Genomic DNA, 13636 nt, shown 5'->3' with positions numbered 1-13636 from the left:
GTGTCAAAGCAGGAGCCAAAAGTGAAACCTGTATTTGGCAGAAGGCAGAAGCAGACCTCCCACTGATGTCCAGGTAGTTAGCATTTCACCCTTGCACATGCTTAACTGGGTCTTGTTCCCATGTATCCTCTGGGCTGTGAACTTCCTTTGAAGCTACTGGGAGTTCTGCACAGAAACAGGTTTTAACATCCAGTTTTCCATGAGGTGCAATTCAGTGAGTGCTTCATATGATGAAGGAAAGCAGCAGTGTAAGTGAATAACAGGAGGGAGCTAACTGTTCCATCACATTAGTATTTTAAAAGACCATCTACACAACCATGAAAATTTAATCTAGAAGAGACAATGCTGTGGTACAAAAAGTTTATTTAGTCACAATTTTGTAAACATATGAGGTAAATTAACGTTTACATCAACTTGCTTCTTGCAGAATTTAATATACAAGGCACTTCTCTGAAGACAGTACTGTTAACTGTTTGCTGGTTTTATTGCTACTACAAGTTCCTGACTGCGCGGAAAACTTGTTATGTTTGTTGTCAGATTCTGTCATGTAAAAGACAAACATCCAGAAAGCAACAAGAAAGTTCTGAGTAAGCTTTCTCATGCTTTAGAACCCTTTAACTGTGAGAAATAGTGGCAATGCAAATAGCAATGTATTCTCCACCTTAAAATATGCTCACGCATCTTGCATAACTCTTCAAGAACTAAAAATTCTAGAATTAGATTGGCATCTTACAGCAAACTTAAAATGCAAATCTACAATTTCTTTATCACATCAGTGGTTTTAGTTTATGCAAATAGCATTGCCATTAATGGTCTTATTTGCAAAAGTTAAAATAACTTGCATGAAATTGTATTTCCAGGCTTAGACCATATTTTTGCCTAGAAAGAAAAACATTTATTTTTTGTAAAATTTTCTACAGTGTAACAGTGCAGTGTTTATCCACAAATACTTTGTTCGGAATTTTAAACCAGGCTGCAAGTTTTGCTCATAGGGGACACATGTCACAGCTAGTTACTGTGCTCTAAACACACATGAAGGCATATGAACAATAATGAACCTTATCTTATTTGGTAATAATTGAGTTCATGATGAAAAATATTTTTTTCCATGGTGTGCTCCCTATATATCCAACAGAGAAAGTTGATACTATGGATCAGTGACCAGGTTAAATTTAATGGTACTGCCTTATGTCTGAAGAGTTCCTGTGTTATAGTAAGACATTTCTCTTTTAAGTTTAACACATTGGCAGAGTCATTCTTTTACTTCTTATACAAATGTAAACTTAGAAAGCAGTTTATTTCATCCAAATGTGCAATCTGAAATCAAAAGCTGAATGTAAACTTCCGAAAATCAAAATTACAAGGCACACTTTTCACAATAAAAATCAAAGTAAAACATCTGGAATTAAAAAAAACCCAGCCTGTTCAAATCCATGGTGTTAGTGTCTGTAGGAAACAAAAACACCCGGGGGCTCAACACTCTGCTCCTGCAGACTGATGTCACCAAATGAACTCAGTGGAATACAACAGTTTGTAGCAGTTGAGGAGGCAGTCCCATGACTAACCAAAAAAGGACCTAAATAGTGATCTGATTTTTAAAGCTTGCTTTTATTATTTTACTGACCCGACACTTATGTACTCATACCAGAAAATAATATTAAGAGCTGCAAAATGTCAAACATTTAATTAGCTCTAAATGCCTTGTTGAATGACAAATATACTGCAAAAAGAGTAGTACATCATACACCTGGTAACTTGTTCAAAGAGTATCTTTTTTCAGTTTTCTTTTTTCAGTTTTATTTTTTCAGCATATTTTTTAACTTCAGGTAAGAGAGAACAAGTTTTCCGACAATTACTCAAAGAGCAAAAATGAGGGGGGGTTTTACTCAGTCTGCTTAGTATCAGGCATGATTCTGTTCCGACTTCTGCTTTTGTGATAACTTACCTACAGGTTTCATCTTAGCTGTGCACCTGAGGTCTTTCAGAATTGTGGCCTGAACAGCCATATACTAAACCAGGGTATCACTTGCTACCAACTCCCATGAAACTTTGTAATTAATTGATGTGAAAGAGTCAACAACTCGGAAATTAGAGGATAATTTTTGCCAACAGACTCTATTCTGCAAATCAGTGGGTGTTTGCACATATTTTCTAGAACTGCTGAATTCTGCATAGAATTCAGCACTCGACTCACAGGATGTTGAATTCAGTGATAATTCACGAGTAAAGTCCTCAAAACTGGCCACACCAATTAGATTTTTCTTTCAACAAATCTGAATCCAGATGTGATCCGGCAACTACAAGCAGTTGTAAGCACTGAGGAATTCTGCCAAAACAGTTACCTGGGCTTAAATGAAGAGACAGTTACTGGACTCCAAATGAAACTGCAGGTAATGAAGAGGCTTGACGCTGCATAGTTACGTGATGGAACTTAAGCTGATCTTAAAAGCGCAACCTGTGAGTTGTAGCTTTGCTTTCTCAGGCCAGGACTGCCTGGATGCAGAGGCTGCTCTCTCAGACTTCTCTTAGGGGTTGCAATAGAGTTACATTTCTCCCCCCGAGCTTCACCTAACAGGAAAAATCATCTTTTAGAGCTTTCCAGAAGTTACTCTAGCTGAAAATACCATATGTTCCACTAAAGCATCTGAACTCTCTGCAGGTCTAACCGCACACATTAACTTGAAAAGGTCAGACTAGGTCTCAGTTGATCCTAAGTTAAATCTATCTCTGTTACTGTTTTTTATATACAGTATGGATGCAATCCTGCAGGACACACTCCGTGAGGGTAGTACTAAAGTAAGGGCTGCAAGATGCAGAGCCCCATCAAACAACATCAGTTTTGCTCTCAGGAACTGATATAAAAAAGCACACATTCCAGGAGGCCTGGTTTATATAAACACACTCCAGAAAGACTTTGACGTCATTCTTCAGAAGCATAGAAGGAAGGAAAATGTAGCCTATAAACTCTGATGTACTAAAATACAGAGATGCATATATTGCATTATTTCAGCAATATAGTTAACTGGCATTTATCAAAACTTTAAGAACTGCTATTATAGATGCTAGTAAATCTAAAAATTTTGAATCTTAATCTTTGCCTTTGTTTACACCTAGGCAACTTCATCAAGTTTAGTCTATGTTCAGCACAGCTGCATGGATACAACAGAGAGCAAAACTTGGCTTTTAGCTTTCTTGCAGAAAGGGTTTTTATGGCTTGTAACACAGAAAATCCATGAGAGCATGCCTGAAGCTGAATACCTACTAATAAATATCTTTATTGTACCACTACACATTGATCTTTAATGCAGTGCCTGCCCTTAAGATCCATGGCAGCGGAAGGACTTCTCCTCACCTGGTTCAACACAAGCAGGACAAGGAAATCATGAGACAACATGCCCAAAGGCTGCAGAACAGTGCTTCTGATCATGAGAAGCTCTTTGTGACTACTCAGAAAGCAGTAAAAATGTTTAATCTTGAGTGGTGGGAATATATTTTGGCTGTTGAATAAAATAAGCATGCTCAGGAAAACATATAACAGCAGAAATAACTGGCAATGTTAACTACTTGCTACAGCGTGATCCTGCTTTGCCTGAGTAAGGACTGCACTGCCAGGCCAAACACTTCAAAGACACAAAGGGATATCCCAGTGTGTTTGACTGCTCTTTTCCAGTTACAGTACCTTCGATCTATAGCAGCAACAGGACTGACTCCAAGCTTCAGTTCTTTTGGATTCTGCTTAGAACAGAAGCTGGGCCTAATTCTGTATTCCTTTTGTACCAAAACTCTCCTGAGCCTTATCAGGCATGCAGAATTCTGACTAACATCTTGTTAAGGAGGAAATAAAGGACAGAGCCTGTTGTAAGAAAAGCTGCACCTTCAAAAAAAAAAAAAACAAACCAGTATTTTCCTTCACCCATTTTTAAGGGAAACACACATTTTTCAAAAGGAGGATTTCAATGTCTTTTCTAAGGCCCAAAATCTAAATTTCATCTGGCTGCCTAAACTTCATGTGAATGTTAGTTTTGCTTGAGTAAGGCCTGCAAGATCCATTCCCAAATCTTGCTTCTTGTTAAATTGAATGGAAATCCTGCAAGTGACTTCAGTGGGATTGGAAAAGACCCTTCAGCCACCACGTTGACCAGGTATTTTAGCCACCTTTTCTGCAATACAATATTATCTGTTTTCACTGACCTGAGGACGCTACAGATTGATGTTAAAGAGTACACAACAGGAAATAATGTTGCTTTGGGAATTTCACCATTAGTAAGTTTCTTTCCTCTTACATTTTCTTGTAAGATCAAAGATCAAACTAAAATTATTAAATACACAGTCAAGTAACTTTAAACCTACAGATTATTCTTAAAATGTTCAAATACTTGAAAATAAGCACTCAAGTTTACTTCTAAAAAGCATTTTTCCAACAAACTTAAGCTGATATCTAATAGTCTAAAATGCAGAGCTGTACTTCATCCTAATTGTCCACGGGCAATATATGGGGCCACAGTGTATTGACATCATAATCCTTGCTTTCTGAAGAGAAATTGTTCTGTGTAATAATTTCCAAGGTGTGGTTTAAATTCCTGTCCTCCTGTAAGCAATTTTAGAAGTCAGCTAAAATTATAATCAAACATGCTCAAACATATTTGCAGGCTTATAAACATGGTGTGATCATGGCTGGCAAACACTGGATAGAAGGTCAAACCGAACACTTCCTAACAGGTCAAGAGTAAAAAAAAAAAAAAATTATGGAAAGAAGAACCTCAAAAATCTACTCCAGGGGTTCCCTAAACTTTGCCTGGCCGAGGAGCACATTGGTGACTTGCCGTGAGCACAAAGGCTTCACTAAGTCATATTATATGGAAGAAACTGAGTTACCTTTAATATGGCAAGTTGGTCCGTAGAGACGACAGATGCCAATAGGCAATATACCACCCTGATGTTTGCCATAGGGCTACGTAAGATTCAAGAGGAATAAAGTAAGTCATTGCATCTGCTCATGTAGAGCTTCTGTGGACGAGTGGAAGTGAAGGCAAGGGCAAGAGGGAGATGACAGCAAGGTGCATGGGCACTAGGGATATTAACATTTTTCTCGGATGAAAGGCAGCCTCAGGGCACACTGCCAGCTACCATAACCACCTGCTATCTGTGCAGGCCTCCCCTATGGCTGCCCTTGAGGGATCTGCCATGAACGTGAAGGAAAGTGGGACTGGTCTCCTGGCCCACAGGCTGCGCTTCGGTCACCCCTGACCTATTAGAAAATGTTGATAATTTTCCCCACTACAACTCACAGAGTGCAAAAACAGCAAGCGTCTAAGTTTGAAGCCCAGGCCTTCTCACCCACGCCAGGCCTGGCCTCCCCGGGCAGCTCCCCTGCCCACTCTGCCTTCCACCACCTGCTCCCCCGAGCAGGGGCGACCGCCCTACACAGCCAGGTCATCTGACCGGGCTCTGCAGCTGCTCGACTTACTGGCCCTGCTCAAGCGCCGCGTGTCTACAAGCAGTGGTGGCTCGTGCATCTCCACCGTGGTGCAGGCAGCCGAGACGGGCCGTGCCCCCGACAGCTCCACCTCGCCCTCCACATCCCACCTACTGCCGCTCGCCCCGCTCAGGCTGGTGCTGCTGCCGCTGTTGGCTGCAGCAATGGGCAGCACAGCTGGGGGTGGGAGTAGCTGCTCCAGTGGCTCTTCCTGCTCGGGAAGGGGATGCCGGACACTACTGGGGGTAGAGGAACCTGCTGAGCTGGAGGAAACCTTCCCCTGCTGCTCAGCTGCCACGTTGACCCAGTTCTGCTCGGACGTCAGGGCACGGCTGCTGCTGTTGAAGTAGTTGATGACGGCTGGTGTGGGCGTGGGCATGGGGGTTGGGATGGTGACGGGAGTCGAGATGGGTGTGGGAGTCACAGCACGGTGCCTCTCCTCAGGAATTTGTGGAGCAGGAGGGTAGCTTGCCATGGATGTCATGTTGGAGGGGGGCCGTGGTCTTGGAGCAGCTGTAGCATAGTATGATGCCATGGTCACTGGGGCCAGTAGTGGTGTGACAGCACGGGTGTCAGGCAGAACAGGGGCCGGCGTGGCAGTTGTGACCACCACAGGTGGTGCTGGTGGTGGCAGGGAAACAGGTTTGGATTCCCCCGTTACCATAACTGGTGTCATTGTTGCAACAGGCATCTCAAGGATGTACTGGCTTGTCATGCCCTGCTTAAGCTTCTTCCACCCCAAGTGATATATCTCAAGCATGTTCAGCAGCAGGGAGACTGAGGCCACCACCAACATGAAGATGATGAAGATGGTCTTCTCCGTGGGCCTTGAGATGAAGCAGTCCACAGTGTGTGGACAAGGTGAGCGGCTGCACTGGTAGACTGGCTTTAGCTCGAAGCCATATAGGAAGTACTGGCCCACAATGAAGCCCACCTCAAACAGTGTCTTGAATATGATATTGAAGACATAGGTACGGAGCAAGGCACCCCCCATACGGATTCTACCACGTTCATCACGGATTGGGAGCTTCTCTTTCCCCCTTTTGACAACAGGATCTTTGACGTTATTGCTGCCTCCTCCACCACCACTGCCAGATGCTGCTGCTACTGGGTAGTTGCCATCTTTGCCACTTCCCTTCTTTTTCAGCTCCTCTTTCTCTTTCCTCTTCTCCTCCATGCGTACAATGTGCAGGACATGGCCCAGGTAGATGAGGGTTGGAGTGGAGACAAAAATGATCTGCAGCACCCAGAAGCGGATGTGAGAAATGGGGAAGGCTTTGTCATAGCAAACATTTTCGCAACCAGGTTGCTGAGTGTTGCATGTAAAGTCCGACTGCTCGTCTCCCCAGACCTCCTCAGCAGCAGCCCCCAGCACCAGGATCCTGAAGATAAACAGTACCGTCAGCCAAACTTTGCCAATAACCGTGGAGTGCTCCTGCGCATTCTCTAACAGTCTCCCCAGAAAGCTCCAGTCACCCATTGTTTCAGATTTCTAACCTACAATAAGAACATCAGAGCAATTAGAGCAACGTTAAATCATCTTATAATTACACAACACTGGGGCAGAACAGATTGATCCTCAACAAATGATATTTCTTAAGGGCACTTGCTTTTGCAGAATATTGCACACATACATTAAGAACTAGATAACCCCAGGACCATGCAATCACAGGCTTTGGTGAGCACAGAAGGGAGATGTTTAGTGCTCTCGCAGAGCCCATACAGGCTTAAGTGCCTATACACAACTGGCAAGAAGGATTCATAAGTTAGAATTTCTACAAGATTTAAATATTTTAAAACACATTACTTCCTCTGTCTGAGATGGCTCTAACTGCTCCTGCTCATATTTAGAAAAGAACAGGTAGAAATCAGATCAAATAAACAGAATAATCTTACTATTAACGCAACTGCACTGGTATCCAGAGTGTGATGTGAAGTTTGCCTAACTCTAATAATTTTATTGTTACCAGAACTTATTTATTCCAGCATTCAGAACGTTAGTAATGTCTCAGGCCTCTGCTATTTTTGAACTGTACAAACACAGAAAAATAATTACTCAAAACCTATGGAATTTAGAGTTTAATTTTGGAATCTGTATGACTCAACAAGCATGTTCTCAAAGCCTAATCATGTTCAAATTTGTTTCTTTCTAATAAAATCCAGACATTTTAATAACTTGAAATATTGGGAAGAATGAGAAATTCTGAGACAAACGGTGAAAAGGTTTCTATGCCATTTCCCCTACTGTCCTGGCAGCTGGTGTTACTGAATCATACCTACTGCAACATCATTAAAACAAAACAAAAACCAAAACAACAAACTCAAGGTCACTTCGGCAACTATATACAGAGATTTTCCTGGAAAAAAATAAAAGTACATCCTATGACCTTACTTCTGTGACAAACAACTGGCATATATTCTCAGCAGCTTCCACCAATTCATGTATGATGGGCCTCCCAAGTCCAATTCTAGGCAGAGACACAATTGCTGATTTGGAAAGGCTTAAAATGCAAGACTTTTTTTAATATCAGATTCCTCACAAGTTTCCTCCAATTGAGAAACAGAAGAAATCTGCTGGTATCACTTCTGTTATCCTGGGCCTGTTCCTAACTGGATTATATGTAAGAATATTGGAATATATGTAAGAAGTACATTTCATTCTCCTGATAAACTCCTATGTTTTATATGTCAACCTTCAACCGAAAACAAAATAAAAAACTTTGCTTTCAGTAACTTCAATACCTTCAGAAATACTTGTATTGTAATTCAGCTCTAACAATTTGCATACAAAAAAACCACTATGAGAAAGGCAGTTATCTTCTTGTTTAAAAATCTTAGAATATTTTATAAATATAACTTAATTACTTCTTACTATACCTATACTTCTTATCCAAACACCTGGGTGTCTTACAATTCCCAAGAAAAAGAAAAGGTGTTCATCACCACAGCTAAGAATTTACACCTAAAAAAGTATACTATTCTCATCATTATATGAGTGTAATTTTCAGCAATTATGTCACTGTTTTTCCAAAAGAAGTATTTCCAAAGTCTGTTCTGAGCTTCTTTCAGGCTTTTAATTAAGGCAATTAAAGAAATTAAACTTATTTAAGGCACTTATTTATAACTTGATTTTACTGTGAGGCAATGAAATACCTCGAACTGCAGACTAGTATGCTTTCACACAAAAAGCAATAACACATCTGTTAGTATTTTGCAGTTTTGCAAATCCTGGAATACTAATTCACTTTTTTATCCCACAAAGTTAATTGAACAAAACCTCCCCCTAAAAATACGTATTTGATATTCTTCAAAACCACATTCCCTTTAATGTAAGTGAATTCTTTTTCCAACATAACATGATAAACTGCAAACAATGATACTAAAAATGAGATATTGATTTTGTGTATGTATGTTCACAGTCCTGAAACATTTTTAACATATATTCAGATTCTTTTTGAAGAATGTATTTTTTCTCCTCTTAAAACAGTAGCCCAAAGCTGAATAAATTTTTATGGTATTTTTGTAGTCTTAATATGTTTATATTATTTTAAAATTTAATCATCAATCTTGATTTTATAATGTTTAAAATATTTTGGATGGTTAAGTAATTTTAATCTTGACAAATAAAAATTTTTAAGGGAATAATGAATTAATTTTGTGGGGTTTTTTACTCAAAACCATTTGAAGATATACCCAGTTTAGTTCCAGGTTTGAACAGAACTAAACTGTTGTTTGGGCATGTTCTTATTATGAGTGGGAAAATGGAGGAAAAGCAAAATGAACAATGTGATATTTGATGGATTAAAGAAGTTTAGCACAAACCTAAGTTCAGTATTTCCTTTCTCTGCTATTCTTGACATTATTCTGTGCCTCTCAGTTCAATACTCTCTGCCTCACTTTATTTTCCATTCAGATCAAACAAAATAGGCAGCTCAGCAGTCAAAGTTATGGTTTGTTCTTTTGTTACTAATACTTGTAATAGAAAGTTTATTAACCAGCAAAAAGATAGACCATTAAATCTTCTTGAATTCAGCACTCATGTCCCATTTTCTTACCCTTGTATCCAAGGCCACAAAGGCCACATACTGGTTTTTTATAAAAACTGATTATTACCTTCTGTTGCATAAAAAGAATGAAGTTGGTCTGCCCTCCTGAAAAACGATAAGCCCTGCACTTGTAAGGTACCAATTTTTGTCCCCTACAGGCACACTGTTGTGCATCCCTTACAGAGATCAATAGGCAATGATGGCTACAATAAAAACAGGATATTTTGTGCTTTTCTGAGGATTTATCTAGTGATTAGCAGAAGAACAATAACAATCTGTAAAACTTAAAGATGACAAATAATATATCCATCTAACTTATTCTGAATCATTCTCCATTCACTAATACTACTCAAGAATTTTTTTCTTTTTACTACAGGTCAGCAATGCCCAGGCTGAGATAATTCAGGACACCAGAGACATGACACAATGCACTTCTCAAAGGATACACATAAAAAAGTTATTCTAATGCTTACATTAGTTAGAAGATTTATTTCTGTATATCAGAGTGTGCAAAATCATCCTGCACACAAAGAGAAGGTGTTTAAGCTGTGAGCAGATACTTCACAGCATCTTAACTTCACAGAGGTGAAAAACCTCAGTGTACATCTTGGTATGAATTGCAGCAACTGTTGCCTTCACCAGAAACGTGTCTTGTCCATAGTACATAAATACTGGAAGGACATAATTTCCAAGGGCAATGCAAAGTTACACATCTCCACTGGCTGGAGAGTTCCCAGAAATCCAGGTCCTGTGTCTTTCTTCAATGTCAATACATTCTTCAGTGAGCAATTCTTAAGGCAAATGTAACTCATCCAAAAATCAGACCAATAATTGTAAAGGGGTGTCTTGATACAATAATGTTTAAATTACATCAAATGAAAACAAAAGGTTCACAAAGCTCTCAGAATATTTGATTTTTCACTATTGAGTTCAACAATACCTATATCTAAATTTAAACAGCCACAACTCAATATTTTAATTGAGAATAATCCCAAGCTTGCTTTTGTAGTTTTACATAAACTTCAACTATATAGTATTACTTTCAGTGCTGCCGAAATACAGAGACAGGCAACTATTAAGACCTAATCTTCAATATGGATTGTGAAAGGAGACATTTTTTCTTTTTGTGCTTGGAAAAAAATGCAGATTAAGAAATGAAACATCTTTATCTGCATTTCATTATGTCCATGAATACCCACAAGGGAATGACAGAGAATCTGTCTCAGAAAACAATCTAATTCAACGGTAGGAAAAGCAAGGACTTCATTAACTTTGTATCATTTAATAAGAACTTGAGTCTTGTATTATTTGGTGTATTGAATATTATTTGGTGTATTGAATTGTATTGTGTTTCTTGTATTAGAAAGTCATTCCTCTGAGACCAACACTGAAAAACGGACATTCATAAAAATTGGCATGGCATTTAAGAATCAATATTGTGTTATTAATCACTAGTTTAGTACATGCACAAACACACTTTGCACGTGACAAAGAGAACAGGCAAGCGAGAATAAACTTTAGAAGCTGCAATGTCACATCAATCCCTCTGCAGGAGAGGAATAATTATAATGTAACACAAATTTGCCAGTTATTTTTATTTCAGATGACATCACTGAAGAAGTTCATCACTATGTATTAGGTGTGCAAAATTCGACATTTTATTATTTATAATTTTACTCAAACATGTATATGTTTATGTATTTATATACACATATGCACACAAATAAGTACACAGCTGTGTTAAATACATTACGAGATTATGACACTTGACATATTTACAATTTCATTATACTGGTACCTCCTAAAAATGTCCCAAAACAAATATTTAGAAACCTAACAGATATCCTTGTCTGAATATAATTTCTTAAATTCAGCCCACATTTCCTTTGATTTCTCTGGACAGTCTAAAAACTTGGGATTTAGATTTTTTTTTCTTCTAAATTATCTACATTTTATAAAGCAGTATGGCAAAAAAAAGCTGTTAAAACAACTTGCAATATTTTATTTGTTTTTACACCAAACAATCGGGCATCTCCTCTAGTACCAGGTTCTTAACTCTAATTTAAATCAGACAAAAGCAGTCATCCTGCAGAAAAGTCTGTAGCGTGACCATGTAATTCCAGACAAACTGGCATATATGCTGGCACAGAATAAGCTACTATAATTTCCAGTGAAACTTAATGGTATTTGGCCATGTCCAAATATATGAAACACAACGGTGAGTGTTTCATAAAACACAATAGAGGTTTCACAGTTCATTTTATAAACTTGTTTAAACGAGGATTTTAAAAATACTTTTCTTCATGCTCCCAGTGTCATACTTTCAGACACATCTATCACCACTCTTGTTATATTTTAAACACTTGTTAAAAATTAATTCCTTGACTGATCTTGTTATTACCTTGAACTTACTTTACTGCTATGGAGCCTCCTCCTTAAATCCCAGGCAAAACTTCTTTTGACTTCTTCTTGACTCCACTTGACCTCTGAGTGAAAGTTTGGCCTGAGTAAAGGAAAAGCGCGAGGAGTGCAGGGCTGAGCCCAGGAGGAGAGCTACACCCCACCTGTGAAACTCCTCTCTTCCCTGCTGGAACAAACCCCTGCCCTGATTTGTTAGCCACAGGAGAAAAACAGGAACAAAAAGCAACCACGTTTGTCCCCCAGAATACTCAAATGCCACTTAGAGCTCTACATGGGAATGAAAAGACAGTGACTTACCAGTAAAGCCAAAAGGCGTGAAGGGTGTGGAGCTACCGGGGGACTGCGGAACAGCCGTGGAGCATGAGGGCAACAGTCCTACATCCCGAGTGAGTGAAGCATGAATGAGACAGAGCTGTCAGGTGCCCACATATCATCAGCCACACAGATCTAAAAACTGCACAGTGAGGAGTGTCCCGCCCCCCGCCCCAGATGTAAAAAGGAAAGAAGAGCCTTTCTGGCATTCAAACACTCAAGACCCTTTTTCACTGCAGAGAACCAGGGACTCCAACATTTGAGTATCCATCTGAGAGGACTTCAGGCAAGTTACAGTAACTGCAAGGGAGACCCTGTTCAAACTTCTTAAAGTACACTTTTGTACTATGAAAACCATTTAAATTTTTTCTAGTTTAATTCTAAAATGTTCTAGTAGGATTCTTTCATTTCCCTTTAAATTTACCTTAAGGGTAAATTTAAATACCTCTAGTATCTCTAGCTACTCAGTTCAATTTATTCTTCATATCTATGTCAGTGTCTTAAAGACCAAACACACTAAGGATTCCTAATAACATGCTAGGCTTATATGATTTCTTCAGTGCATCAGCAATGAACCCAAGTACTTTTTGCCTACAGGAAAAAAAAGACACAAATGAAACAAGTTTTTTGGTTATAACATTGGCAAGTTTTTACTTAATCAAGCTTCATACCTTCCGAAGAATATTTATTCATCTCAATCCTTTGCATCACTTGTGAGTCCTAAGTGAACAAGTGAGTAACTGGCACATTTTGATAACTCTCAGACCAAAGACGTGGACAGAGTGAGGTAAAAGCCTGCTCAATGCAGGGAGGCTACCCGGCCTTTTCTACTATCAGTAGAAAGTGCTTGTATGGGCCAGATAACTTAGAGCTCACCTCAAGGAACCCCGGAACCATCTTGGGTTATGCTCGTGAACTCCATCATTCTGTGTGGCACCACTTACAACGCTGAAAGAAATTCTGGCTCTGCTTTATATTTAAGACTTAACTTTACTCCGAGTACAAAACTGGCTTGAAATGCACATCAATGTTCACATGTTAGTGGCAACTTCTAAGAAGATATTACATGCCCCTAAACAACAATCCTGGATATAAATACTTGTTGCTTTGTCCTCCACTGCATCTTCTGAAGTATTTGGTGACGTTTGGACACTTCTCCCTGCCACACCAGGCTCAGTTACCGTCCCATCTGCGAGCGCCGCTGCCTGCAGACAGGTGCCCCCGGTGGGGCAGGAACAGAGTGCCAGGGTCCCTCAGAAAGGTATTCAGAGCAGTAGGGCTCCTGCCTCGACTCCTCCTCAGCAGGATGACCAGGCTCGGCCCCGCCCTGCCCTTCCCCGGCGCCCATCCCACGGCCGGGGGACACGGCAAGCGGGCAGCG

At 39.7% G+C, this 13636-nt stretch overlaps 1 protein-coding gene across 5 annotated transcripts; it reads right to left on the bottom strand.

Annotated features, from left to right (window-relative positions):
- Positions 1-346: 346 nt before the first annotated feature.
- Positions 347-13630, bottom strand: GJA3 (gap junction protein alpha 3). 5 transcript variants are annotated; one of them, XM_017730803.1, is made up of 4 exons: positions 13132-13630; positions 12241-12318; positions 11924-12025; positions 347-6973 (listed from the first exon to the last, which is right to left on the bottom strand). In XM_017730803.1, exon 4 carries the CDS (start codon positions 6954-6956, stop codon positions 5421-5423), a length of 1536 nt encoding a protein of 511 aa, XP_017586292.1. In that variant the 5' UTR covers positions 6957-6973; positions 11924-12025; positions 12241-12318; positions 13132-13630; the 3' UTR covers positions 347-5420. The 5 variants fall into 5 exon arrangements, with proteins under 5 accessions (XP_017586292.1, XP_017586291.1, XP_017586293.1 ...); XM_017730802.1 differs by having other exon boundaries at positions 12241-13630; XM_017730804.1 differs by having other exon boundaries at positions 11935-12025; positions 12241-13630.
- Positions 13631-13636: the final 6 nt, after the last annotated feature.

Source organism: Corvus brachyrhynchos, unplaced genomic scaffold (assembly GCF_000691975.1).
Source record: "Corvus brachyrhynchos isolate BGI_N302 unplaced genomic scaffold, ASM69197v1 scaffold363, whole genome shotgun sequence".
Classification (NCBI taxonomy): Eukaryota; Metazoa; Chordata; class Aves; order Passeriformes; family Corvidae; genus Corvus; species Corvus brachyrhynchos.
Note: the sequence above shows the minus strand (reverse complement) of the source record. Positions and strands in the feature narration are given on the sequence as shown.